The sequence below is a fragment of the Podarcis muralis genome, chromosome Z (genome assembly GCF_964188315.1).
Source record: "Podarcis muralis chromosome Z, rPodMur119.hap1.1, whole genome shotgun sequence".
Taxonomy (NCBI): Eukaryota; Metazoa; Chordata; class Lepidosauria; order Squamata; family Lacertidae; genus Podarcis; species Podarcis muralis.
The window spans coordinates 32,688,937-32,716,799 of NC_135673.1; the positions used below are offsets into that span (position 1 = coordinate 32,688,937).

The 27,863-nt window shown below is 49.9% G+C and overlaps 1 protein-coding gene across 13 annotated transcripts in view; it reads left to right on the forward strand.

The window, feature by feature from the left end:
* The window catches only part of BCORL1 (BCL6 corepressor like 1), a 45,029-nt gene extending 19,570 nt beyond the window's left edge, over window positions 1-25,459 (forward strand). For 12 of the 13 annotated variants that reach the window (XM_028714619.2, XM_028714624.2, XM_028714622.2 and 9 more), the window contains 13 exons: window positions 5,143-5,275; window positions 7,643-7,733; window positions 9,208-11,607; window positions 13,043-13,181; window positions 14,107-14,187; window positions 14,629-15,039; window positions 16,885-17,105; window positions 17,940-18,146; window positions 18,252-18,418; window positions 19,607-19,752; window positions 20,689-20,766; window positions 22,289-22,442; window positions 23,831-25,459. In XM_028714619.2, coding sequence (XP_028570452.2) covers window positions 5,190-5,275; window positions 7,643-7,733; window positions 9,208-11,607; window positions 13,043-13,181; window positions 14,107-14,187; window positions 14,629-15,039; window positions 16,885-17,105; window positions 17,940-18,146; window positions 18,252-18,418; window positions 19,607-19,752; window positions 20,689-20,766; window positions 22,289-22,442; window positions 23,831-24,113 — 4,464 coding nt within the window. In that variant the 5' untranslated portion in view covers window positions 5,143-5,189 and the 3' untranslated portion in view covers window positions 24,114-25,459. The remainder of the gene's footprint in view (window positions 1-5,142; window positions 5,276-7,642; window positions 7,734-9,207; window positions 11,608-13,042; window positions 13,182-14,106; window positions 14,188-14,628; window positions 15,040-16,884; window positions 17,106-17,939; window positions 18,147-18,251; window positions 18,419-19,606; window positions 19,753-20,688; window positions 20,767-22,288; window positions 22,443-23,830) is intronic. The other variant, XM_028714626.2, reaches the window with a different exon arrangement.
* The last annotated feature ends 2,404 nt before the right edge of the window (window positions 25,460-27,863 follow it).

The following is a 27,863-nucleotide window of genomic DNA, read 5'->3' on the forward strand; positions in this document are numbered from 1 at the left end:
AATGGTCATTTTTCTGAGGCAAGTTTAATATAAGGGCTTTGAGACTGAATTTAGGAAATCTCTAGTTCAAATTCTGTTCTTTCGTGAACGAGGTTCTGTCCCTTAGGAAAACTGCTGTTTGCTTTTCTACCCATCCTGGATCATAAAATTGACCTAACTTACAGGATTGTGGTATGAGTTATTGAAATAATGTATCTTCAGTGCTTTGAGCCTCTTAAAGCACAAACCTGAATTATTATTAATGTTCCTATCCTGTCCATTGCCACCTATGGCAACCAGCGATTTGTGCTTTCTGGATCATTCAGTGTAAAATTCAAACGGCCCACTTGGAAGTGAAGGGAGAGACATTAAAAAAAAAGAGGCTAGAATATCTCCAAGGGACAACAGGAAAGCTGACGCTTGTCTTTTGTTGTGTCAAATGGAGGCCAAATGTTGTCCAAAACCAGAGCTGGTGTTGATAATCTGTGAATGGTGTGTTATGGCTAGAAAAGCTTGTGTTGTCATTGTTCAGATAAAATAGTGTTTGATCATTTGGAGTATGGCGTAGGAGGAGGAGAAACAAGGGAAACAATAAATTTAGCTATTTTGCTAAAGTAAAGATAAGTTAAGGCAACATGAAGTTTGAAACTTTACTGCTGGAGTTTTTGTGTCCTGCTTTTTTGGGATTTTATTTTGCAAAAATCAACCCTCCTTTTACAAATGCATAAAGTGTAAAACAATTTCTCTGGACACTTCTTTTTGTCCGTCTCCTTTAGATTTTCATCCTTTTTGGTATTTTATTCCTTCTTTCTTTTCCATCTGTCCCTAGGACAGAGTTTCAGGGCATCTTAGGCAAGAACACACAGGTTTCTTTCCTTGTTCCAATTTTGCCCTTTCCTCTGTGCTAGGACTAAGCCAATCACTTCTATTGAAGAGACCTCCTTGCTGTTCCAGCCAGTAGCATTGTGAGGCCCCTTCACCTGTTTGGCACCCTTCAGAGTATGTCTGGACCCTTCAGCAGAAAATTCAGACCATGATATCCAGGATGAAATACATGTTCTGCAGAAAACAGATCTGGGCAGGAACAGATCTATGCAAAGTTAGGGATATCAGACATCGTTTCTACGGAGGACAAAGCAAAAAGCAATGGGTTTGAATCCAGATTTTGGAAAATGCATAAAATATCCAAGCACCAGCATTTATATAACATTGGTGTCCTGTGCACTCTATTTTGTATAATTATGTGCTAGAATCCAACTTCTGCCATTTCCCTAGCTTTGTAGTGAACTTCCATGACAGATGTAGACTAAAAATGATTTAAGGAGTTTGGAGAGCAGTTATGCAATGGAGTTAACTTCCTGTCTTTCCTGGATGTCATCTAAGAGATCTTGTCTCCTAGGGTAGGAGGTCATTTATTGTTACCATCAATCATGTTTGTATCCTGCTCTTGCTAGGATGAGTTATGGGCAATATGCATGAGGGTTATCATAGTTTATTCTCACAACAGCCCTGTCAGGTAGCACAGGCTGAGGATGAGTGACTAAGCCAAGGTCCCGCAGTGAGCTTCATGACTTAACACGGACTCAGACATGGGTTTTCCAGGTCCAGGTTGACACTTGTACCAACTGCATTTGACTGAGATTACACTGAGATTGTATTAGATGACCCACTGAGTTCCACCCGGGGTTGGAATTCCTTTTCACATGTTTATTTTGAAGACCAAGAAATGTGCTGCTGTGGCTCATCTCTTGCGCAGGATCACGGCATTTTCCCTTGAGGAACTGCGTCTGTTCTGAAAGGGTATTGCAGTCACCATCACCCCCATCCCCCCTGAAAAACACTGATGGAACCATATTGTTGTTGGGAAATTCTAAATTCTTTGCTCAGCTGGGTAAGGGATTGCTATTTAGAGTGCTGTCTGGAATGTGGTTGTGTGAGTGCAATGGCTAGCGCTCATGACTTCACTGATGAGGTACGTTGTGGAAATTGTTTAGTTCAGTTGTGTACTTTCTGTTTATGGCTACTTTTGCTATGTTTGTAATTATGTAATATTTTTCATGTTGTAAGCTGCCTTGAGTATGGTTTTAACTGTGGAAAGCCTAGTGGTCCTTAATTCTAATGCCACAGCCTGCAAGAGGCCCCCTGAAATTGACCAGGTTGAAGAGGACAAAAATCTAGAGAAGTCCTTTTGTTTGTTTGAGCAATTCTCCTCCCACCTGTGCAGATGGATGATCAAGGTGTTCCTCCAGACTATCTTGAGTCTAGTTTCTCTTGGTTCCAGCACAAGCTCCCTCTTGCATCTTTCCTGACCATTAGGAAGGGGTGTGTGAGCACAGTTGCCCCTCTCTGCAGCAAGGCGGACCTCACCTCCCATCCATTAGGTTTTGATTAGCTATTACTCTATTGCCGTTGCACCAGGACTTTGGAACATAGGAAGCTGCCTTATACAGTGAAATGAAGCATGGCAGGCCCCTGTTTATGCAACTCTCTCCTGAGTATCGTCGGATCGTCCACCACTTTGGTCACATTCAGGCAAAACTTTAAAACTCACTAATCTGTCCTGGCGTTTGGGGTAGGGTGGGGACCAAAGGGTGTTGGGTCTATATGGTGCTGTTTATTGCACTGATAGGCAGTTGTGTCATATAGTTATTTTCATGTTATGTTGTTAGTCATCCTGTGCTGCTCTTTGGGATGAAGGGCAGGTTACAAGAACTATTGATGAATGAGTAGCAGGCCATTTCCTGACAGGTAGCAGCTCTCCAGGATTTGGGGCTGGGCTCTTTCCCAGCCCTACCTGGGGATGCCAGAGATTGGACCTGGGAGCTTTCACATACAAAGCACGGTGCTCCTCTGCTGATCCACAGCCCCTCCCTGACTTGCAGGACTAACCCCTGCAAAAGCTTAAATGGCATATGCAGTTGTGCTTTGAATTGGTTCTGTGGGTAAGCTACCAGAATCCCTTCTATGCTTCCAGCAGCCCTCAGCATCCTGGACCAAGTGTAGCACTCCCAGGCGATGACCTTTCCTGTATTATCGAGTGTGTTACTTCTTGAATAACTTTGCAATGAAACAGGAAAACAGCAAGCATTTCTGCATGGGTTCCGAACTGGATTCATCTCTGGCAATTGGAACAGGCTTCTGAAAAAGGCAGCTGAGGCAGGGGAATGGAGAAAACAGGCGAAGTGGGAGGCAGCTTTCCCCTTTCTCATGAGAGCTATATTCAAAACTCCATTGCTAAGGTGTTTACTAAATTTGGAAGACCCTACAGATTGCAGCATCCTCTTCACAGTTAGCCTCAACTGTGCCGAAAGCAGGGCAACTTCTGAGTAAACATTTGTAGGCTCGAGCTGCTTTCCTGGTGCCTCTGTTTTGTTGTAATGGTTCACTGTAGATGGGCAGAGAGGGAGCTTTGGGTCATGCTAATCTGCCAGGCTACACAAGATGACATTATAGGACCCCAAGAGGTGTACATGGCTAGCTTCCTGCTGAGGGAGTGGCATACTGAGGATTGGGAAAGAAGGTGCTTGCTGCTTTTCAAGGCTCCTGACTCCAAGAAGGGGTGCTTGCCATCAGGGTGGCTTCTCAGTGGGCTTGGTTGAGGGCACTTCTGCAAATTCCTTTGTGGAATTCTCTCTGCACTTGGCACCTCTCTACGTGCTGCCTGCCCAGAAGGGAACTCCTCGTAGTTCCTTGGGAACTTGCACTTGCACTGCCTAGTTTGGAGTGTGTGTTTCTGTGCCTCTCTCTCTCTTTCTCTTTTTTCCCCTCTACCCAATTTTCAATCCCTGGGTTTTGTTCCCCTGGTTGCGAGGGATTCCTGCTCTCCCCTTTTCTCTGTTCCCTGGGAATGGTTCTGCCTGGCTCACGTCCCACATCCTCCCTGGGAACAACAAAAAAAGAATGCACTCAACAATGTCCGTTTCTGTTGCTGCATCCTTCAAGGGGCCTTCGTGCCTCTGCCGTTGACCCCCATCCTTCCTTGCGCTTTCGGCAAATGCACGGCTGCCCGTGTAGCCTTGGCCTCTGCTTTTGGCATCTTTCGTCCGCGGAGATCCTGTCCCATCTGTGCTCTCTGCTTCTCCCCCAGCGCCGCCTCCCATTTTGTATGGTACTTTGCTTTCTTCTTGCCCTCTGAATTTGCATGTTAAGTCCCCCACACATCTGCAAGCTCTTTGATAACTATATAAAGCACTGATACGGTTGGTACATGAAACAACATGGGCAAAGGAGTGCACACTTGCTTCCCTCATCTCTCTCCCCCCCACCTTTATTTCATATACTGCATTCAACCTCCATCTTTCCTCCAAGGAGATCTTGGTGGCATAGATGATGCTCCTCCCTGCCCAATTTTTATCCTCACAACAACCCTGTTAGGTAGGTTAGGTTAATACATGACGATGGGTAATTGGGATTTGGACTTGGGACTCCTTCGTCTCAAGCTCTAACCACTACACCACACAGCTTCCTAGTGACTTTGAATTTCCCCTTGGTGTTGTGTTTTGTTCTAACTTCTCCTCGTGAGAAGTTACAGTACTCCCCTCTTTGGGTTTCCCACAATCCCTGTTTGGTCTTCCCACTGTGGCCCCAGTCTGGAAATTCAACAGCTCATGTCTTGCATAGCTGTACTGAGAATTGCTTTGCTAATTAATTGCCTGGCAGTGCTTCAGTGCGGAGAGGAAATGACTCTTTATCTGAACAGAACTCCGCTCAAGGAATTTCAAGCTGACGTGTGTGCCTTTGCCTTTTGCACTTCTCCAGCAGTGCTCCATGCTTCCTCCAGCCATAGGCATCCAAAAAGGAGACAACCCTGCACCCCATGAACCATAACTCCCAGATTCCCCACTTTTCATTTTAAACAAGCTAAGTTTCAAGCCTGAGATACGAGGCAAAAAAGTACAAGAACTAATTATTCTCATTTTATGCGGCAGAGAAGTTAGCTTGCTTTCCCCTTTTTAGTGTTTTAACTCCACCTTCCCAAAAAACATTTCTGCAGATGCCGTTGCCTCCAGCCTAAGTTTGTGCATGGAAGCACCTCACCTTAGCCAAGGGTCAGCGTGACTGCCCCCCTGCTCTTTATCTGTCTGAACTGCCTCTTGGAAGCTGAAAACAGCAACTGTCAAATCTGGCCCTAATGCTTTGTGTTTCGTTGGTTTTTTTCAATAGGCAGAACCTGTGACAGGATTGAGACTGGCTGGCACTGAGCGGCTGTCATGATCTCTGCAGCGCCTCTCTACAGCGGGGTACACAACTGGACTGGCGCTGAGCGGATTCGCATGTGTGGCCTCAGCGAAGAGAGGTGAGGTGCGTGTGGCCTCCACAGGCCGGGAGGGAAGAGGTTGGGCAGCTGGTGTGTGAGAGGTGGTTGGATTCCTTGTTAGAGGATGCTGGGCAAAGGGGCGTCCCCCAGTTTGCAAAAATGCAGTTCAGCTGACTTAATTTGTAGGGTGATTTAGGCAAAGAGACTCGAGTGGAGCTGGGGAACCTGTGGCCCTCCAGCCTTTGCTGGGCTACAACTCCCACCATTCCTGATTGTTGCCTGGGGGCTTATGGGAGTTGCAGTCCAGCAACATCTGCAGGGACACAAGTTCCCTGCACCAGACACCAGCCTTCAACTGTTGCACCAGGTACCCACTACTTATCTACAGTGGGTCAAAACAGTAGCTCTATAACCATACAAATATATGGTAAGAAAAATAATAAATGGATCAGCATATGTATGATGGAGCTAAAGGAAGTTCCTGGGTCTGAAAAAGCTGGAAGACTGCTGCTTTAAAGTAGCTATCTTGGTACGCACCAGATGTGCTGACTATGGCTCAGATCAGCACCAGCCAGCACATTTTATGATTTCCATTAATTATTTTAACTCTCTTTTTTGCTGGATGTGTGTGGCTTTGTTGTTTAATAATAATGACGGTTTTGTCCTTTCCTCCAAGTAACTTGTGGTTCTTCTCTCCCCCGTTGCTTATTCTCACAACAACCCTGTGAGGTAGGCTACTTTGAAAGAGAGTGATGAGCCCAAAGTCACCCAGGGAGCCTCATGGCTGAGCGGAGGTTTTAACCTGGGTCTCTCTCCTTTCCTAGTCTGCTCTAACCACTGCATCACATGGTATTGAGCTTTTTTGTCATTAAGTAGTACGTTTAATAATAATAACAATGACATGTTTTTATCATTATCATCATTAGTTTAAAGTATGAATTTGGCCAAGTAGTACTCAATATTGCGAGATCTTTATTAGGATGGTAGTTTTTAAGCTAAAATCAGAAACTTTCAATGCATCAGGTTTGAATGCATAAGCTTTGCTGGATCCTTTGAATTTGTGCAAGATGTATGACATTTCACCTGCAGCCGTATTCATCACCAGCAGAGGCAAAGGGGGACAAATCACTCCTACATGATCACAGTCACCTCTCTGAGTCTCTCGTATGCAGTGGTGCTGTCAGGGCAGGGTTTGGAGATGCATGTTCAGAGCCCTACACCTTAGCAAAAGGAGCAGGAGGGGTCCCAAATGCATCAGGACTGGCTTTCCACATTTTTGAAGTGATGTAATGCACATAATAACTAGCAAAAGTTCCCCGCTGCCCCCAGCAAGACAGTGTTTCATGATGTGTATATACCATAAATCTGAAGCTCATTTGAAGCATATGCTTTCCCCAAAAGGATCCTGGGAACTGTAGGTCGTTTTTAGTTGCCAAGAATTGCAGCTTTGTGAGGAGTAGACTACAGCTCCCAGGATTCTCAGAAGAAAGTCACTTGCTTTAAATTTATAGCGTGTATGCAGCCTGAAATTACCTGACAGCACCACCACTAACCACATGTTTTCGAAGAGATAGTGTTGCTCTACCTCCCCCAAAAATGTTGGGGTGGAGGGAAAGAAAGATTACTTTCTAAAAACATGGCCAGGCTTTCCACTGAGCACTCTTTAAGTAGAGAAGGGGATTGAGGTCAGGCCAAGTGGATAATGTGGGGTATTTCTCCATGGTTGAGATATGAGAGAATTTGTGGAAAGTCTGGGAAGCTTGAGGTGAGGGATCTCAGGGGGGAAGGTGGATGGAAGGGATCTCTTGGCCTCTTCTTTCCCCCCACACTTTGGCCACAATCTCACCTGCTACTTCACAAGTTTACTTCCATCATCGGTGATAAAGTTTGGGAAGCTGCAGCCCTGGACCCAAAACAGCATAGATTTGGGAGTGGGTGCCACACGAATCGAGGTGAACAGGTAGAAAAAGGTCTTGGAAGGGAGCTGGTGTCTGTCCCTTGTTATGGCTTTGTTGGTGTTCTTCAACCTTGGCTTCCCTGGAGTTGCAGGACTACACTTCCCATCATCCCTGACTCTTGGCTAAACTGGTTTTGCATGATGGGAGTTTTAGTCCAGCAACAGCTGGAGACCAAGACTTAAGCATTCAGTGATTCTGAATTTCTCTTAAGTTATACAGGCCTACTGCTGAAGGTTGGGAAGCCAACCTTGCCTTGCTTGCACATCCTTTAGGACAAGCGTGAGCTGTGTATGACTCATGAACTGCATCTGGCTGACGAAGCCCCCTGCCTATGTGCATCTGCTCACAAGAGATACCTCCAAAAGTGGGTTGGGGGGATGCTTTGGGTCTTGCAGGTTTGGGAGATTGTTTCTCAGCTTCACAATTCTTTCTCTTCTTCCTGCAACAGGAGAGCCCCACTTTCTGATGAAGAATCCAACACCAGCAACTCCCAGCATCTGGGCTCCCCTGACTTCTGCACTGGCAGCAGCTTTTCCAAGGTAAGGGGCAGCTTAGTGGCTGTACCTAGGGGAGGAAGCTTTGACTCTTGCTGAGATACAGAGGGCCTAAGTGGCTAATTACCTGGCCAGCTCAAATGGAATGGGCTGCCACAGGGTGGACTGATGGCCATGGACTTGGGTGACTTTTTTATATAAAGGGTGTTATGCACATTCATGGAGGAGGAGGAGAGATTTGTTGATGGCTGTTTACCCCATGACCAAGAGGTAGAGCAGCTGCTTTGCATGTGTATAGACCCAGGCTCAATCCACGTCAACTCCAGAGGATCAGGTTGCAGGTTCTAGGAAGGACTCTTGCCTGAGAAGCTGCTGCCAGTCAAAGAAGGCAGTGCTGGGTTAGATGGGCCAGTCATCTGAACCTGGTACAAAAGGATATTCCTGTTTCTTAAGCCAGGGTAGCTAAATGGAACCTCCATGTGCTGAGGCAGTCTGTCCCCGAGCACCAGATATTGGGGACAAATAGGGACCTTTGATCTGATGAAGCAGGAAAGGGATTCTTATGTTGCTTTCTTCGAACAAATGTTGCATAGTGGCTATTAAAACAAACAAACCAGAACATGAACTGGACAGTTCTCAGTTCAACTCTTGCCTCTGCCATGAAATTAGGTGCTGGTAATAATAATAATAATAATAATAATAATAATAATAATAATAATACTCCGTCCATCTGGCTGGATTTCCCCAGCCACTCTGGGCAGCTTACAGCATATATCAGAACATACTAAAACATCAAAATTAAAAATGTCCCTAAGCAGGGCTGCCTCCAGAAGTCTTCTAAAAGTCAAATAGTTGTTTATTTCCTTGACATCTGATGGGAGGGCGTTCCACAGGGCGGGCCTGACTACAGAGAAGGCTCTTTGCCTGGTTCCCTGTAACTTCGCTTCTTGCAGTGAGGGAACCACCAGAAGACCCTCGGAGGAGGACCTCAGTGTCTGGGCTGAATGATGGAGGAGGAGACACTCCTTCAGGTATACTGGACCAAGGCCGTTTAGGGCTTTAAAGTCAACACCAATACTTTGAATTGTGCTCAGAAATGCACTGGGAGCCAATGTAGGTCATTCAATACCAGTGTTATGTGGTCTCGGCGGCCACTCCCAGTCACCAGTCTAGCTGCTGCATTCTGGATTAGTTGTAGTTTCCGAGTCACCTTCAAAGGTAGCCCCATGTAGAGCACATTGCAGTAGTCCAAGCAGGAGATAACCAGGGCACACACTACTTTGGTGAGGCAGTCTGAAGGGAGGTGGGGTCTTAACCCGGCGTACCAGGTGGAGGTGTGGGTCACCCTTGTTGATTCCAGGTAGCCTTAGGCGCGTCACTCTGCCTTGGCTCCCTAGCAAGACAATAAAACTGATTTCTAACCTGCTTTAGGATTCCTGATAAAATTTGCATGTGAAACACCAACAACATGCTTATACAATAGTGTTATTGACGCAATTGCCTTCCCTCGTTGCTGCAGGTGGAGCTCACGGCAGTTTCGAGTAGCGGCGGCAGTGCCCAAGGATTTGAGGTAGAGGGCATCGTGGAGGAGGAACTCAGACCTACACTTAAGGAGCAGCCCTGCGAGCCAGACTGTGCTGAGAAGGCCTTGACGGGCAGCGATGCCAACCCAGGCAAAGTTAGGGAGGGCGGACTCACAAGGCCAGAGAGCAGCAGCAGCCCGGACTGTGCACAGCCGTCTGCTAAGGAGGCGGCAGAGGTCTCCCCTGCTTGCCCAAAGGCTCTGGAGAGTGAGCATCCAGCAAAGGAGAAGAGCACCCCAACTGCTGGCACAACCCTGACAGCTGCCGCCGCCACGGCCACCAACAGCTGCAGCACTTTGACCTCTCCCCCAGCCACCTTCACCTTGAAAAGCGTCTGTTTCTCCACTTCTCAGGCCCCTGCTATGCAAAAAATGGCCCTCTCCTTCCCACCCGGAGCAGTCCTCACCCCCAGCCAGCCCCTGGTTTACCTCCCACCTCTTCCGAGCCCACTCGGGGTCCCATCTGCCCTTGCCCTGCCTGTCATACCCTCCTTCCCACAAGACCCCTGCCTGCCTAGCCTTCTCGCCCCCTCTGAGCTGCGCTCTTACCCATATGCCTTCTCCGTGGCCAGGCCTTTGGCCGCAGATCCCAAAGTGGCGCCTGTGGAGACAAGCCAGCTGAACTGCCCTGCCCCGTCAGGGGAGAGCAGCGCCCTTGCAGTCACTGGGCCCTCCTCTGCTGTCGAAGGCTCGGACCTCTCGCCTAGCACGCCTGCCTCGGCAGCAGCAGGTGCCAGCACTGTCCCGCTGTCAGTCGCCGCCAGCGTGCTCACCAGGGCCCCGGCAGTCCCGGAACAGCTTCCCTCAGGCGTCCTGGCCTCCATCTCCCCGCTGAAATCCCCCCCACAGCTGGAGCGTGAGATGGTCTCCCCGGAATGCAGCGAGATGCCCCTTGACCTTTCCGCCAAGTCAAACCGCCAGAAGCTGCCTCCTCCGAGCCAGCGCAAGACGCCCCCGATGCCTGTGTTGACCCCGGTGCACACCAGCGGCAAAGCACTGCTCACCACGGTCTTCTCCAAGCCTCAGCGGGTGGCTCAGGCCATTGGCGGCCCGGGCACCGCTTCACCCTTCGTCATCTTCCCGGAGTTCCTCCGCAATGGGGAGCAGGGCTCCTGGGTGAAGAACTCGACTGCCCTCATCAGCACCATCCCAGGCACCTACGTTGGGGTGGCCAACCCAGTCCCAGCTTCCGTGCTGCTGGGCAAGGATTCCGGCCCCGGTCTTGGCAGGGACTCCCGCCATCTCGCCAAGCAAGAGCTCATTTCCATTGTGGACCAGGGAGAGCCTCGCAGTGGTGGGCTGCCTCCCGGGAAGAAGAGTGGTGGAGAGGGGCCTCCTGACCCTGCACGGCAGCTCCTTCGTGGCCGGGGTGTCCCAGGGGCCCAGTTGCACCCTTCAAAGGAGCTGGCCATTTGGAGCCCCAGCCAGGGAAGCGTTTACCCTCGGTGCTCAGTCAACGGGAAGCCTGCCAGCCCCCAGCTGCTGCCCGTGGGGTGGTCGCCTTATCATCAGGGCCCGCTGCTTTCCATCGGCATCTCGGCAGCTGGGCAGCTGTGCCCGAGTCAAGTTGCCCCCTGCAAACCAGCTGGCGCAGGCGAGCTGGCCACGTTCCCTGGTGTGCAGCCGATAGAGTCCTCTGCTGTGGTCCAGAAGCCCCCGGAAGCTCCCTCTCAGGGCAAGGGTTGTAAGGCAGCCTTGCCAAACACAGCCAGCCCTTTGTGCATCTCACCAGCTCTTCAGACCAGCCTCCCAGACACAAGGGGCTCCGAGGGTCTCATCCCAAAATACGACTCCGACAGACTCGAGGCTGACTTGGCAGCAGAGGCCACCCCGCAGCCCAAAGCTCCCCCAGAGGGCTGCAGCCGCAAGCGCCCCGGGGACGCCAAGCCTAAAAACCAGGTCTTGACCGCCTACCTATCTCACGGCCTTTCCTTAGCCAGCCAGCCAAGCGTGCGGACGACCTCTGAGACGCCTCTCCCAGTGAGCAAGCGCAAGGACCGGAAGTGCAGCAACGCATCTCGGGATCAGCCGGCGGCAGAAGTCACTCTCCGCAGTGTGCACCAGGTTGACCTCAGCCGCGTGAAGAAGGAACGGGTGGAGCCAGAGGTGCTGATCACCTCCACCACTTGTCTGCATGCTGGGGCTGCCTCGAGAAGCCCTCCGAAAGCCAAGCTCAAGGGGGTGGCCCACATCAAAGTGGAGGAGGGCTTCCCCTGCAAGTCCAAGCGGCAGCATGACGGGCCAGACCGCCTGACCCACAAGAAGCAGAAGTGCAGGGGCAGTGAGGAATCTCAGCCCCCCTGCAAATCGGACAGCCAGAACCTGCACACCCGCAAGGTGAGTGACTTCCCCTGATGTGAAAACAGGGATCGCACCCAGCGTTTCCTGGAGCAGCACCTGAGGGGGGGAATGGGTGAGATTGGGCTGAGGGTTAGGGAGTCCTCAGGGAGGACTAATCTCTTGCTGAGGACAAAGTAAAAGATGAACCAGGGTTGAAAGATGTTGGAAGTAACCTCCTGTAGTGCTGATGGAGGTCTTGCAGAGCTGCTTCCAATACTACAGGAAGGAGAGAATCTTGCCTGGACAGCAGACAGAACCAGGAATTTCATGTGATAACATTGTGCATCTTAAATTATTTTGTGACTCTCCCTCATGAGAAGTGCTTGTTTGATGCACAAGAGCACTATTAGGATCAGTGTCCATTGTTAACATGAATGTCCTGGTTGGTTATTTTTTATTCAGTTTCTTATTTTCGCTGTATCTTAGCTAACAGACAGAACGGATCCAGGGAAAATAATTACATGACAAAATGCTTCTGATGTTACATTTTAAAATGTAGTTTGTCCTCTAAAAAGCTGTATCCAGGTTGAATCTCTGTGTAACACACTAGTTGGAGGTGAGGCTGATGTGTGAATCCCAGGTGTGGTCTTGGAAGCATTTCTGGTTTTGTCTGGTGGCTCCAGCCTTATCAGAATGCCTTGGGCTTTTCCCTGGGTTTGACTTTACTTGCATCAGAGGTTTCTTCGTGCAGCTAGATGGAGCATGTGACGTCAGAAGAGGCTCAGAGGCACTTGGCTGTGTCATATGGCTTAGGGCAAGTCTGTTTTAATTGCCCCAAGTGCATGCCCTGTTGCCAGCAGCTGCTTGAATGAGACACAGCCATTAAGAAGCCACGGCCTGGCTTCTGATTTCTTTCAGAGTTCAGTTCAAAGTGGCCCGTGCTTATCATTTTAAAGCTCTTGCATGGCTTGGAACCCAGATTATCTCTTACTGTCTTCCTCCCTACCACTGTGACTGAAGTTCACTTCTGTAGCCTTTCTGAGGGTGACCTGCCCTTCAAAGGCTAAGTGAATGGCAATAAGGGCAGTGAGAGACCTTTTCAGGTATTCCTACACACACACACACACACACACACACACACACTTCCCCCAGGTGGCACCTGATTTTATGTCATTTCATCACCAGCTAAGACCTTTTCCATTTTCCCAGGTATTAATTTCATTATTTTTTTTACCTGCTAAGCCGATTGGGGTAGTGGTTTTTATTGCCGTGCCTTTTTTAAATCTGCTGGATCTTCCTAGCATTTCGGTTCCAGAGTTTTATTCTGCCTTGTGTTGTATTTCTGAAGTTTCATTTCAATTGCAAGCAGCCCTGGGGACATGGGAGCGCTGGAGGTGTGGGGTACAAACGCGGGGGGGAAATAACATGGAACAAACCTGGCAAAGACCTCTCGCTTCCTCTCACCGCCAGTGTGTCTCTTCTGTGTCCACAGTGGCGGAAGTACCACAGCTCCCATGAGGTCAGCAACCAGGAGAGCCAGTCGGGCTCCACGAAGGAGCATGGCAGCCCCCGTGCCAAGCGCAAGCGCCGGAAGGCGTCTCCAGGGCATCATGGGCACAGCTGCGAAGAAGGTACAGGAGCCGGGTCTGGGCTTTGGCGATTGCCTTTCCTAAAAGTGTCCAACATCCGTGGAAGACTTTCCTACGCTGGGTCTCTCTCTGCTGGGCACAGCCCATCTTTGCCTACCTCTTGAGAGAGGGATCGAAATGGGAGTGAGCCCCCCTTAAAGGGCAGAGCTTCTACCTGCAGTGTGAGGGGTTTCTGTCCATCCTCTCTGGGGTATATGAGGCCCGTTCTCTGAATTTGTGGCTTGCTTCCTTAAAATACAGTAGCGTACCTAGCATTTTCCTTTCTTGTGAGGAAGCAAAATGCGTGTAATCAAAGGTTTAACATATATCAAGCCTATTAGACAACTTAGATGTAGGTTTTTATTTTATTTTATTGCAATTTCCTCTACCTCAGTTTTTGTTCGTGCAACCATGGCAGGACCACTTGCCTGCTGAGCTGGGCATGAGGGTACAAGCTGATGATAATGCAAATCAGAACACAACTGTCCTTTGGGTTTTGCACCTGATCAAATTTTGCAATACAGCTCATAGCTAAAAAAAAAAAAAGATTTGGGGGGGGTACCAAAATACGTTTTAAATGTGTATTTTAGGTGGGCAGGAAGGGCAGGATAGAAATGAAAATTTTAAAGCATATTTTCCAATTAATGTGGAAGTGGGACAGAGCAGACTAAACGACTGAACCCATGCACAGTTTGATCTGTTTTTCCCTAATCTCGAGTTGTGTGTCTGAAAACCCCCTTTTGGGTTTGTGGGCTCACTTTCCCAGCTTCACACCTGCTTGTGGCTGAGATCTCCTCTGGGGATGGGGGCAGGACGGAGGATGCACAGCTTCCTGGACCAATAGTTGTATTTTTCCAGATGGCAGTTTAGTTTTCAGAGCTCTCTTCTTTTTTCTTTTCTTTCCCCCCAACCAAACAATCCTCCTCAGCTTTTGTTGAGAAGAAATCAAAGAACAGTTTCCGGGACTTCATTCCTGTGGTGCTGAGCAGCCGGACACGCAGCCAGACAGGTGAGTGGCTGATTCCTTCGACCTGGGGGAGGGGAACCTGGCTTTTTTTCAGGGGGTTGTGGTCCATCTGAAACGTATGCTTGTGTGTTGTGTGAAATCTTCTTAGCTTAGCTGCCTCGGTCCCCCAGTCCCTAAACAACCATGCAGAAAGAGACAAGCAATATCTGTACTTTGGGTCAATTTAATTTGGAAACCAAGCGTGCAGGCTTTTGAGTTGCACAGGTCTCTTCCTCAGAGTGAGTTTTGAAGAAAAATCAGCATCTGGATTTGCTAATTGTTTTGTTGTTGTTGTTACTTGTGAAATGAATTATATATTATGGGATTCTGAGAGGGAAAATTGGGCACAAAAGAGGGAGCTGTTGCTAAAGCTGAGATCCCGAGGTGTAGTGCTTAATTCTGATTGAAGAGCGAGGGAGTCCTTTCCTTTCCTTCTTCCTGTAGGAAGCATGGGAGGCTCTTCTGTTAACATGTTGGAGGAGTGTGGCCAGGAGATTCTACCGCCGGTGGAAGAGGAAGAAGAGAATGTTGAGGGAGAGGATGAGCTCACCCTGAGGCATCGCAGGCTGAGAAAATCCCACCGCCTCTCCCCGCACTCCAGCTGCAAAGACGGAGAGCGGTCGCGGTCAGAGAAGAGCAGTTTCCACTCGCGCAAGAGTCAGGGGATGCAGTGGCAAGTGGACGCCACTCGGCAGCTGTGGAGCCGCAAGGAGGCGGAGGAGGAGAGCGGCCACATCAAGAGGAAGAAAAGGAGGAGGCAGAAAAGCTGGAAGTACCAGACTGGAGAGTACTTGATAGAGCGGGAGAAAGAGGAGCACACGAGCTGTTGCCATAAGCGGCGGAAAATGAAAGCAGGTAGCGAAGGGGAGCCACCGGGAGCAGCATGGGGCATGGCTGCAGTGCAGGGATCCTTAAGGCGGCAGCCCTTGGTGCAACTTCTGCGCTGTCAGGCTAGTGTTACTTGGCCCTGTGGCAGCTTCGCATTTAACAATTCACTTAGTCGCCATGGGCAACCAGGAATCCCATGCAGGCGAGTGAGTGGGCTCGCAAAGGAGGCACGGACCTTTCTGCCTCTCCTCTGCCAACCTGCTTGGCAGAATGCAATTCTTAAAGAAAGCGTAGCCCATGTTTCTTGCTGGCCGTGGGGCAGGCTGGTAAATAAAAAGCACAAATTTGTGGGCTGAGCCAGTCCATGCCAATACCTGTGACTGGGAGGGTTGTAAGGGGCAGAGAGGGAAACATTGTACATCCTGTGTACCCCCGCTGCTCACAGTGGTTGCCAGCACTCTTAGTTTGCCCACCATGTTTCTGTGCATGTGCAGTAGTAATAGCCCATGGAAACAGTGTGAACCTGGGACAGGTGGTCTCCCTTCCTTGGGTCTTCTGAGGTTTTGCCAAGCATTGACCATGCATTTTGAACCATGTGGTGCAGTCTGAAGTTTGTCATCCTGCACCAAGTGCTGCACAAACTGCGCACAGCTCTGCCTGTGCCTTAAGCACCCCTGGTGGATACCCATCCAACTTCACTTCCCTAGAGGTTGTCCAAAATAGACCTCGCCAGCGTCTTAGCCTGCTTATTTGTTGCTGAACGGCTGTTAAGTCTGTGGAGTGCCCTTTGAACAACTTATGCTGCAGCCGTCTCCTCCCTAGAATTTAAAAGGCAGTGCTTTACCAGAGAGGAAATAACAAGCAATTGTCCCTCTCCTTTCTGGCATCTTTTTTTAAGAAACAAAAACAAAAACAAAACCCTTTTAGGCCATTGGAAAGAAGAGGGACAATTGCTCTTGCAGGCTTGCCAAATTAATCCCGCTGTCGTCTGCAGGAAGGCGTCCCTCTTCAGCCTGAGTGAGGACAAGTCTTCCGTAGTGGCACGGAGCAAGGCACAACTGTCCAGTTTGCCAGCTGCGGTAGCCACCAGGGGGCGGCTGCTTCGGCTTGGGCTTTGCTAGCAGGGGTGGAAAAAGCTGCGGAGTGCTTTGCGAAGAGCTTAAAGGCCTGGAAGCCTTAAGGGAGGACAGGGCCGCATGTATTGTGGGAAAGCTCATTAAGCAGGAGGAAGCTACGTAGAACTTCAAGCACAGCTTCCCTTTGGGGCGATTGTGGACGTCTGCAGTGTATCTAACGGTGTGTGCTGCCAGTGGTGGGTCCGTCCACCAGTCTCTCTTCGTCCTCGTTTGTATGCTAATTCTTTGCTTCTGGTCAAAGGTGTCAGTTTCCCAGAATCCTTTGCTTTTGCAGTTCTCTGGCCCTCTGGTCCATCTTCCTTTCAAGTTGTTAGCAAAGGATCATGTACGTCGGTGGCATAATAATAAATGCAATAAAGCTACGGAACTCACTGCCACGGTAATGTGGCAGTGGCTCAGAATAGAAGGGGGCTAGGGAAATAGGTGCAGAAGTTGTGACGTTAGTGCCGTTTCAGTTGGCTAAAATGGGAGCAGTTGCTTAGCAGCACTCCATAGACTGAGGATGCTGGACAGCTTCCTCTGACGTACCCGCGGCTGGCTGATGGTATGCAAGGGGAGCTAACCAAGAAGCTTGCTCCGAAGCCTCTGCTGTTCCTTTCTTTTTCTACTTCCCACTTCTATTTGCATGTTCGGGAGCTGATTCTGAGGCTAGGCTGCCTCCCGGAAGGGCTTCACAGGGATGTCTGCATTTGAGCCTCCTTTGTTCTGTTTAATCCCCCTCTGGCTTGCCTTGCAGACTTCAGGTACCGAAAGCACAAGGATGCTGTGCCGAGCAAAGGCTCAGACCTGTGTTTGAGGAGCAGGCTTTCTCCAACCCTCCAAGGACGCCTGGACTTTCACAACGGATTCCTCTTGGATCACCCCGACTCGGCTCCCATCCAGGATGTGCTAGAGAAACCTTCTGGGAAACGCAAATGCAAAACCAAACACCTCTCAGGCGTCTGTGAAGAGGGGAAGGTACAGTATTGCTTAGGAGGTGCTGGAGTTGATTTCAGGATAGGGTTAGACGGGTGCTGCACCCAGGGCTCTGTGGGAGTCTGAGCTACAAAACCAGGCTCAATTGCCAGTTGAAAGGTTTAGCTAGCAGTTGCTGGGAAATAACTTCTCTCAGTTGCCTGGGGAAGTTGCCACTCGGCATCACAGACCAAGGATAGACAACCCATAACCCTCCTGGCTGGGGTGGGAGGGAGCTGAAGTGCCACAGGCAGCACATCCCTGTTGTCAACAGTATTAATTTAAGCATAACAAAGAGTCTCATCTTGGTGTACAGCTGCTCCCTTACTTCATAGGATCTGCCAGCATTTTTCATTTTATTTTAAAGGGCTCTCAATATGATCAGAGCAGAAGCCAGGTGTGTATGTGTTCAGAACCCAGATTGGCAATCTTATCTGCCCTCCTGTGCACAATGCAAAGGCAGAATGGATTACTGGGAGCCGAATCCAGCGTTTGGGAGTCTCAGTTTTCTTTTCTTTTTTTAAGATTTAACAAAATGTGAGTGATGCCTGTGAGATCCCAGTAAACTGGGCTAGTGTGGTGTTGGAGAGTGTGATTTACACTGCTGAGACTTCCATATTGCATATCATTTTCTGCCCTTCTCCACAGCTAGCAGAAGCAGAATTGAGTGTGCATACAAAAGTAAACATGTTATTGATGTAAACTGTGACCTTGTGGAATGCAAGCTTTTGGGGTTTTTTTTTTAGAGGTTCAGAATTCTTCTTCGCTTAGCCCTGTTCTGACACTACTCTTCTTCCTCCCCAATCATTCTCTGTGTTCCATTTTTTTTAAAAAAAGGCCAAGGCACGCCTGAGCCAGTCCAAGACACGCTCTCCAAAGAAAGCTCGGGAACCCTGCTTGTTGAACAAGTCCCGGCAGCACAAATCAGAAAGATCCCCCGAGCCCCCCACAGCCCCGCCGGTGCCCCCTGAAGCTCGCCGACTGATTGTGAACAAGAATGCCGGGGAGACACTGCTGCAGAGAGCAGCCCGGCTTGGCTACAAGGTGGGTGCCAGTTCTTGCAGGGGGCGGGGCGGGGCGGATAGATAAATAGCAGGAGACAAGTGCTGCCATTGTTTACTAATCTTGGGTTGGGGGTTCTTTCGCCAGGATGTGGTGATGTACTGCCTGCAGAAGGAAAACAGCGATGTCAACCACAGGGACAACGCAGGCTACACAGCCCTGCACGAGGCCTGCGCTCGCGGCTGGGTGGACATCCTGCAGCTCTTGCTGGAGCATGGTGCAAACGTGAACTGCAGTGCACAGGATGGCACCAGGCAAGTCCACCGCTGCTGAGGAACCACAGTTGCCAGGGGCATGGCCAGGGGCTAAGAGGTCTGCTGACTCTGGGCCTCATTTGGCCCGTTTTAGCTTCTGGATCTGTAACATTGACGAGTTAAGCAAGTGAAAGCTGCTGTGGTGCAGTACTTAAGAGTCAGATTTAGGGCAGAGGAGAGCCAGGTTCCATTGCCAACTCTGCCACTCTCTGGGCAATCTTGGACCAGCCATACCCTTTTTCATGAGGGTAAAGAGATGGGGGAGACCACGTAAACTTCCTTGAGATCCTTGGGAGGAAAGGTGGGGTGGCAATTAAATAAATAAATGCAACCTACCTTGTCCATGTGCTCTAAGAGGGGCATCTTGCACTGAATTTCAGCCAGTTCTGCAGGTTGAGAACTGTCTGCTGAAGTGGAGCTGCTCTCTCTTTAAAAATCCCTGCACATAGAAAAATAGCATGCTGGGGAGAAGGCTCAGCAAGAATCCCTCCGCGGTCTTGAAAGCAGTCCAGTCCAGGCCGCACCCCATGAGAAAGACGCGATGGTTGGGCTGTCTAATGCACTCACCTACTCTGAGGGGCAGCGGTTCTGCAATGTCCCACGCCCAAAGTGGCGGTGCCTGGATCTTTTTATCGAGTAATTCCAGGGACTAAATTGTTGTCCCGCGTACTTGAAAGGCATGTGCTTTGCCATTGAGCTGTGGCTCCTTCATGTCTGGTACTTCTTTAAATCCTTGCAGCTCGGGATAATTATTTATTAATAATATGGTCGTTGCTCAGTTACCAAGGACAGGCCAGCAGTGGACATTTCTCCATATTCATTTCTCCCTATTTAAAATATGTAGCAGAGCACAGGACCCTTCCACCCACCTCAGCATATTGTTTACGCTGGCTGGCTGAGGCTGTCTGGTTTTTCAGACGAGTCTCTCCCAGCCCTACCAGAAGCTCCTAGGGATTGAACCTGGAACCTCTTGTAGGCAAGCAGATGCTGAGCTTGCCGCCTGTCATTAACAGAGAGTACACAACACTTCACAAAGGCAAACAGGAGGGGTAGGGTCCCTTGCAGGTTCCTTAAGGATTCCCTGATGGCTGGCCTATGGGGAAGGTCAGGGAGGAATGGGTGATCCCTGCTCAGCTCCAGCCTTTTGACTCTGTGAAATCCGATTTAAAACTCTTTGTCTCTTGGCAGGCCTGTCCATGACGCTGCAGCAAATGACAACTTGGAGATCATGTGGCTCCTGCTGTCTTACGGTGCTGACCCAACCCTGGCTACATATTCGGGGCAGACTGCCCTGAAGCTGGCCAGCAGCGAAAACATGAAAAATTTCCTTAATGGTAGGTTTCCTTTTGTCAAAGGTAAGGCAGCAATTTTACACACACCCCAGCCATTGGATACTAGATATGACGTGTGTGTTGCTGCAGTCAAAAATGCACATGGGTTTTGCAGGAAAAGTGCCTGATTTGCACTAAAGGACATCATTCAGCAGGATATATGCATGCTTCTTTGGGTTGATTCTGGTGCATAGTTTTCCCTCTAAGGAGGTCTTTGGACGGATTCATGTTGGAGGCCTCTACCATGAAAACATTAGACTAGAATCATACATGAATATTTCTAGAAGGTACCCGTGAGCAAAAGACGAAGATTTTTGCTCCATTAAAGGCTTGCAAAGTTCAATGTGGATTTATCATAACATCACAATCTTTCATGGTAAATCCACATTGAATTATGCCTTTAATCCAGGGTTTCCCAAACTTTGGTCTCCAGCTGTTTTTTGGACTACAATTCCCATCATCCCTGACCCACGGCTCCTACTAGCTTGGGGTGATGGGAGTTGTAGTCCAACAACAGCTGGAGGCACAAGTTTGGGAAACCCTGCTTTAATCAGTTTTTATGGCAAGGATTGTGGAACCTTCATCCTGCAGGCCAATTTTGGGTCCAGTTTGGCCCATGAGGCCATTTCCCCTAAACTGTGCCCTCTCTGGTCAGTCACCTGACGTCACTTTGATGGGTGGGTGAAATCAGCTGATGGGCTGTGCCTGACTGTTACCCACATGGAGCTGGTATGCTCAGCCAAAGCATCAGTATTTTAAGTGCCCTCCCATCACCTGATGAGAGAGAGTTCAGTTCTGCTCCTTGCTGCTTCCTGGTGACTTTTTCCTTCCACAAGTTAGGTCAAAAAGTACCCCACATTACTCTCTGGGAACCTTGCCTAAGCACCCGAAAACACATTGATGTCTCAGCTTCCTTTATTCCATTTTATCTTCTTGCAGATTACCTCTTGGATCTGCAGGGTCGAGCTGAAGGGGACCCCCATACAGCCTGGGATTTTTACAGCAGCACTATAGTAGGTGAGTAGACCCCACCTACCTCTTTTCCCTGCTCCCTGGAACAACAAGTAGTGGAGCTGATCGGCTTCCCTCCATCCTTAGAGGCAGGATGTTTGGAGCAAGGGAATGAAGTGCAGGGCATTTTTTGATTGTTTCCCAAGCACTCTGTCTTTTGGTCTGAAACCACTTGCTATTGCAGTGTACTGAGTGGAGGAGAAAGATCTTCAAAGATGTGTTTGAACCATTTTCTTCAAAAGGTGGGTGATTTTGCCCAGTTACTGCCCTTTGAAGAAACCGGTTTGGTTGCCCCTGTGGAAGAGCCTTCAAGCTCAAGACGTGTCGGTCTCACAAGCGCACCATGGGATGTTTCCTCCGTTCTTTGTTCCTTTGCTGGTGCCTTCCCTTCTTCAGCCTAGGCTGGGATAGGGAACCTGTGGCCTTCCAGGTGCTGCTTGACTTCCGTTTCTGTCATCCCTAACCATTTGCTTGGACCGATGGGAGTTGGGAGTCCAGCAACATCTGGAGGGCCACAGGTTCCCTGTCCTTGCCCTAGTGGCAGCTCTGAGCAAGCAGCAGGCAGCAAGAGATGGGTGACTTTTGTCATACCTTGTGCCAGAATTCCAGCCATTCTCTGTGGAAGAAAATAACCTGCTGCTCCTGTGCCTGAGGAAGTTGGCCTCACCCATCCTGAGAGTGGAGAGAGTGGGGAAATGAAAGGCAGCATGTATCTAGGACTGTTTGTATTCTCTGTTTAAATGTGGGAAAGAGGAACCCAGCATTTTTGCATCCGTGCAGTCCAGAGGAGTTGAATTTTGTGCCTGCTGAAAGTAGCCTCCCCTCACCTGGTGCCTTCTAGATGCTGCATCATCCCAGCTCCCATCAACCCCAGCCAGCACTGCTGACAGTCATGAGTAATGGGAGTTGTAGTCTAAAAACAACTGGAGGGCACCACATTGGAGAAGGTAGCTCTAAAGGATGAGGATTGAGCACTGTGCATGTTCCCTTATTATGCACAACTTATTCCACTGTTTGGGGGGTTTTTTGTCTATCATTTATTCTAGCTTTGCTGATCCTGGGAGGGGCTGATGAGCTATGCACCCCAACCACTGGAAATCTTACTTTCTGACCTGAAACATCAGGAGACCCAGCTTACTTGTACTGCCAGATGTTTCTCTGCACCTAAAAAGGCTAGATGCACCTAAAAAGGCTAGATGCATTTCAAAACAGGAGCTGTCATTCTTGCAGAGCTACATTCCTCACCCAGCCTGAGCCTTCTGCACTCCTGCAGCATTGCAGCGTAACACAGCCCCATAGTGGTCTCTAAATTTCTATTGGCTTCTGCCAGCTGTTCCTCCAGGCATCTCCATGCTGGGCTTCTTTTGCAGCCCGTGGTTGGGTTGCTATGGCGATGGCTGTCCAGCAAGTGAACTGGGCACAGGGAAGGCTAGGGAGCAAGGTTGTGCGTGCAGAGTTCTTTGAGCCCGTGGCGTTTCCCCTCGCTCACCTCCCTCTCCCTCTCCATTTCCCGTATCCCTTGTTTCAGAGGGGAAAGATAAAATTGGCTGTGACCTTCTGCTCAACCCTCCCGGGAGCTCTGATCAGGAGGAAGATGAGCAGGACTCGGACCACCTCATGTTTGAGTTCTCCGACAAGCCGCTGCTCCCCTGCTACAACCTGGAAGTGTCTGTCTCCCGGGGGTGAGTAATGGCGGCATCCCCTTGTTGGGAGAGCTTGGGGAGCTTGTGAGAACGGGCCAAATTGTACCACCCCACTACTCCCTGAGAGAAAGAGGAGCCCTGAAGTCCGAAGGCCAGTGTCATTGGAAGGTGGTGAGCAGGAGGGACGGAAGGACCGGGTCTGTTGCGGACAACAGCTTTTGAGAGCCTTGGAGAAAGGATGAGCGAGACGTGCATTTGCTTGCAAGTCAACTTTCCCTTTCCTTCTCCAGCTCACACAGGCACAGCAAGGTTTTGCCAGCTGCTCCAGGAGGGGAGGGGCACTCAGAGAGCCTGCTGTGACAAATGAGAGACTGGCAAAGCATGACAAAATAACAGGCTTTGTGGTGGTGGTGGGGTACGTGATGCCTATTCTGCATATTAAGCGTGGAAGTGGTGGGAGCTCTGTGGTTCCAAAAGGACAGGGGTGTGGGCAGGTAGGGTCGTGGCCAAGATCCTGCATCTACAAAAGCACCATTCCAAACTGCTGGTGCTGCAGTCGTTACAATGCTGTGACCCAGATAAAGGATGCAAAGGAAGCAGATCTCAGAATGTCTTGTGCTTTTGCATCATTGGTTCTGATTTTTATTAGGCAGAAGCTGGGGGAGGGGTGGGGGAGGGCCGCACAGCAGAGAAACAAGCTACCCAGAAGTCCTACTACCTGACCCAAGTCCTGCCTCCCTCTGCCCAGCCAACTGCTGAGATGTCAGTAGGGACAGGCTGCAGTGTATTCAAGCATAATGGGCACCCATGAGGGTTAGAAGCATGGTCTTCAAAAACAAAGCACTACCATCCTTTTCACTTACTTGCACCAGGCAGTTGTGGCCCTGGGTGATGTCAGGTGGGTGCTAACAGCTGGGGAGAGAGGTTGCGTGGCGTTGCAGCGTGAGCACTTTTTAAATAAAAACACTCGAACAGTGTTTCCCAAACTTGGCCCTCCAGCTGTTTTCAGACCACAACTCACATCATCCCTAGCTAGCAGGACCAGTGCTCAGGGATGATGGGAATCATAGCCCCAAAACAGCTGCATACCCATGTTTGGCACTAGAAGATAGGGCAGTTGCTCTGAGTACATTAGGGATGGGGAACATGTGGCCCTTCCAGATGTCATTGAGCTCCAACTCCTGTTGGCCCCAGCCAGTTTGGCCAGTGGGCAGGATAATGGCAGTTGCGATCCAGCAACATATGGGGAAAATGGGCTTCTGTCAAGATGGGTTGGTGTCGCTTATGGGTAGGTTTCAACCCTTGCATTTCAGCTTTTAGAACATTGACTGTGGGGGTGGGAGGGTGAGGGTGAAATGGAGAAGAGGGGAGGGATGGGCACAGAGAGCATGTCCCTACTGACCGCCGCGCTTCTCCCCTTTGCCCAGGCCCTGCAACTGGTTCCTCTTCTCGGACGTGCTGAAGCGGCTGAAGCTCTCGTCCCGCATCTTTCAGGCCCGCTTCCCACACTTCGAGGTGACCACCCTGCCCAAGGTGGAGTTCCAGCGCCAGGTGTCGTTGAGCCAGGTGCTGGCCCCGGAAGAAATCCAGGCGCACATGGCGCCCCCCTTGGCTCTGGGCGCTGCAGAGACGGTGGAGCTGGTGCGCCACGAGCCAGAGCTGGCTCGGCTGCTGGGCTCAGAGGTGATGTTGGAGGCCTGGAGCAGCTGACGGGGGGCTGGGCATTCCCCTCTGTCGGCGTCGGACTGCACTGCGAGGCAATAATCTGGACCAAGGAGAGGTGGCCTTCTCGCGGGCAGGGCTTCTGTCTGCCTGGTCCTCCCTGACGAACTGCAACGGGTGCTCACCGCCTGCCCTCCTACCTTCCCACCCACCCCGGGGGTAGGAAGCTGCCGTCCCCTGTGCCCTGGACTCTGCACTCATTCACCTGCTGCAGGGCCTCGGTGGTTCGGAAGCCTCTCCATGGAACTGCATCTCTTTCCCCACCCCCAAGCTCTACCAGAGTATTTATTTAAATTAGTATTTAATTTGTGGTGTTCTTTTTCTTTTTTGTTCTTGCTAAGTCTGTATCACTGTGATTCGGGGGAGGGGGGGTGAGTGGAGAGACAGGGGACAACTTCCTGCAGCCACCATCGCCTCTGGGATTCCCCTGAGTGACTAAGCTGGGGGTTCCTTTCTCCTCTCCTCCACGAAATAGCGAGAGGGAGGCTATTGTTTCTTCTCTCTGTTTTAGAGACACCCAGCTATAGTAGGAGCCAACCTTCAGCCTCCACAATAAAATATTTGAGGAGCCAGGGCCCCCCAGAGTTGAGGAGCATAACCATTCAGATGGTGTGCGGTCATCAGGTCTTGTGAGCAGCTAAGCAAGGCGACACCTGTCCCCCCCCAGTACTTTATTCAAGTTAGCACCCCTGGTTGGGTGCATTTCTCTCCCTGCCCTTTTTATCATATTATTTTGTTTCTTATGTCCAGCCAGCCACTTTTCGAAACAGAATTATTATACAGCCAAAGGCACCTGTTGGTCTCAGCTATTTTATTTGCCCCCCACTCCCTCCTTATAATTTCATCCTTGTTCAGTCAGTTCAGCTGGCAAGGCAGTGCGATCTTCAATGGGGTGGGGGCAGCACAGAGAGAGAGAGAGAGATGATCATTTGGAGGGTAGGGGGTGGGGGGGTACAGTTTTATTGTACAGGTGCTAACAAGGACTGGACAATCTCTTATTATTTTGGCTCTTCCCCTGCTCTGGGGAGGCTGTTTTGGGTGGTGACATTTTTGTTCTTTTGTGTTGTGTTCCCCCCCCCCTTCCCACTCGGGGAGCTGCATTTCCTTGCACAGCCCCAAAATCAGTTTTGCAAGCAGGCTGCCTCTACTGGCCCCCTTCCTTGGAAAAAGCAAACAGCGTTCCCTTCTCTCCGCCCCCATCTCTCTTTTCCACCAAGGCTTTGGGCCTTTGGGGCGTGTGCTGCAGCTGCTGCTTTTTCTTCTTCTTCTTCTGATTTGTTTTAAGCAACGCTTTGGTGTCAAAAACACTTATGTACAGAAAAACCTGCATCAGGGCCTCAGTCTCCTGCCTCGTCTTTTGGGTCCGGCCTCTCTTACTCCTGAAGCCTGGTGGGCAGGGCGGGGGGGGGGGGAGCAGCCACATCACAGAAGCACTTCAGCTCCGAGGGGAAAACGAGTGTTATCCATATGCCATAATGGCTGCCTCTTCCACCCATTTTTGGCAGTGAGCTGTGCAGACCAAAGAAGGCTGTTAACAACTTCCACTTGATGCTTACCTGTACAATAACAGCTGGCTTTTGAAAACAGTTTCTTGCCATCCCTCCCAGGACAAAGCAAGCTGTTGCTGGTTGGGGGAAGAGAGCGCTGGGCTCTTAGTCCCAGTACGGGCCAGTAAACCAAGATCAGCAAGGAAGGGAGATGGATTTTGGCACCGATACTGTTGTCCATCACCTAAACTGTTGAACACGAAGGCGTCTTGCAGGACAGTTTTAATTCGAGAGCCTGCATTGTGTTTTTCAAAGGTGCATCATTTAAGCGACTTGCATTTTCCTGACTGGAATTCCCATCCACTCACCCCTCTGCTAAAGCTGCTGTGATTCCAGTTGTGTAAAACGGGGTGTGTGGAAGTTGAAAGGGTCAGCCTCCACATACACTTTCTCTCCCAGCTCTATCCGAACCCAATGTTCTAATTTATTTAAAGGAGGCAAGTGCTCTGTTCACACAGCTGGTTTTTTAGGACTTAGCCCCCTTTGCCTCCTCTTTAAATCAGGAGTGAGGAACGTGTGGCCCTCCAGATGTTGGGGAAACTCGGAACACCCCAGCCAGCATGGGCAATGGCCAAGGACTCTTGAGAGTCACAGGTTCCCTATACTCACTTTGAACAGTACCAGAGTATAATTATCTGTTGCAGAAAAATCTTAAGGCACTTTGCTGGGTTATCCCTCACACCATTCACCTAAGGTGGGATTTGCTGCAGCAGCATCCTGTCTTTGCAAAAGTCTTCCCGGTGAGTGCTGCGCAAAGGGAAGGACTAGCTGCAGGCGGGGGGGGGGGGTGTCTGTTCAACTAGGAAGGTTTTGCCCAGGGACAGGAAACCTTTGGTTGCTGTGGGTGGACTTCAAGCACTTTCAGCCAACTTACCCAATGGTCAGGGATGATGGGAGTTTAAGTCTCAGCAGCAGCTAAGGTGGCCACAGGTGTTTCCTATCTCCGATCAGCTCCATCATAGCTTGGCTGTACACAAGGTTTCTGTTATTCCTGGGAGGAGGATTGGTTTGAAAAATCTCTTCTCTCTAGCTGGGATTATCTCCCACTTTGTCTTCAGCAGTAACTCAGCAGTTAGGTTGGCTTTCTAGTCAGGAGTGTTATGTGGAACGGTCGCCTCATTTCCCAGAGTCTGCTGGCATGGGCAAAGAACTGAGGGTGGGAAGTCAAGGCACTCTTCTTCGATGCAGGTATTGGGCAGAAGGCAATGCCTGGAGGAGAGAAGATGCTGCTCCAAACTGAACTGGGATGCACACACAATCCTTGTTGGGCACAGCTGTAGCTCCCAGGGGACAAATCTTGCCGTTTAATCTAGAAAAGCATCTATTGGGCTATTCACTAGAACAAGGAGGCATGGTCCCTACTCTGTAAGGCAGGGATAGGAAACTGGTAACCTGGCCATACTGCCCAGGGCTGATAGCAGCTGGGAGTCCAACATATGGCCAGTCACAGGTTCCCCATTTCTGTTGGAAGAAAGGATATGCATGCCAGATAAAAAAACTACCCAGTAACCTAATCATGGATGTGAGCCTCATTTAAATTTCTCCCTCCTAACTGCTTGGGATCCAAGCTGGGGCCTAGCATGAAGCTGTAGCCAATTATTATTACATGGTAGACTAGAATCCCCCAATTGTTTCTCATACAGAGCAGCTGACTGGATTGGGTGACTGCAAGGGTGGAGAGGGAATTCAAGGACGTCATGTGCCACCAGCAATGTGGAAGGAGGACAGAAAAGATAAACCACTCCCCATGCCCCGTATCAGCCAATGAGCTGCAAAGGAGAACACTGGTGTGTGACAGGCTCAAAGAGGGCATGGCTTGTCCTCACTGGTCAGTCTTCAGTATATGACAGCAAACTATATATCTAGAGCCAGCTAAAAACAGGCCCTTGGGCAGCTGCAGTAGTTCGCCTGAGCTCATGAAAATCCTTCACATCATGTGGAACATTTCAAAACAAGGGTGTTGAACAGCAGGAGCTTAAGTGTAATCTTAAGAACTGAAATGTGAAATTGCTGATTGGCTACCAAAAGTATGCATCACCCTAAGATAAGCCTCTGTGCTTGAGGTCCTAAAGGTAACACCAATTTTTTTTAAAGGTAATTGGGGAGCTGCCATGAAATTACAGGCCAGTTAGCTTAACATCTCTACTGGAAAAGCTATTGCAGAGTATTATTAGAGGTAGAATTACCAAGT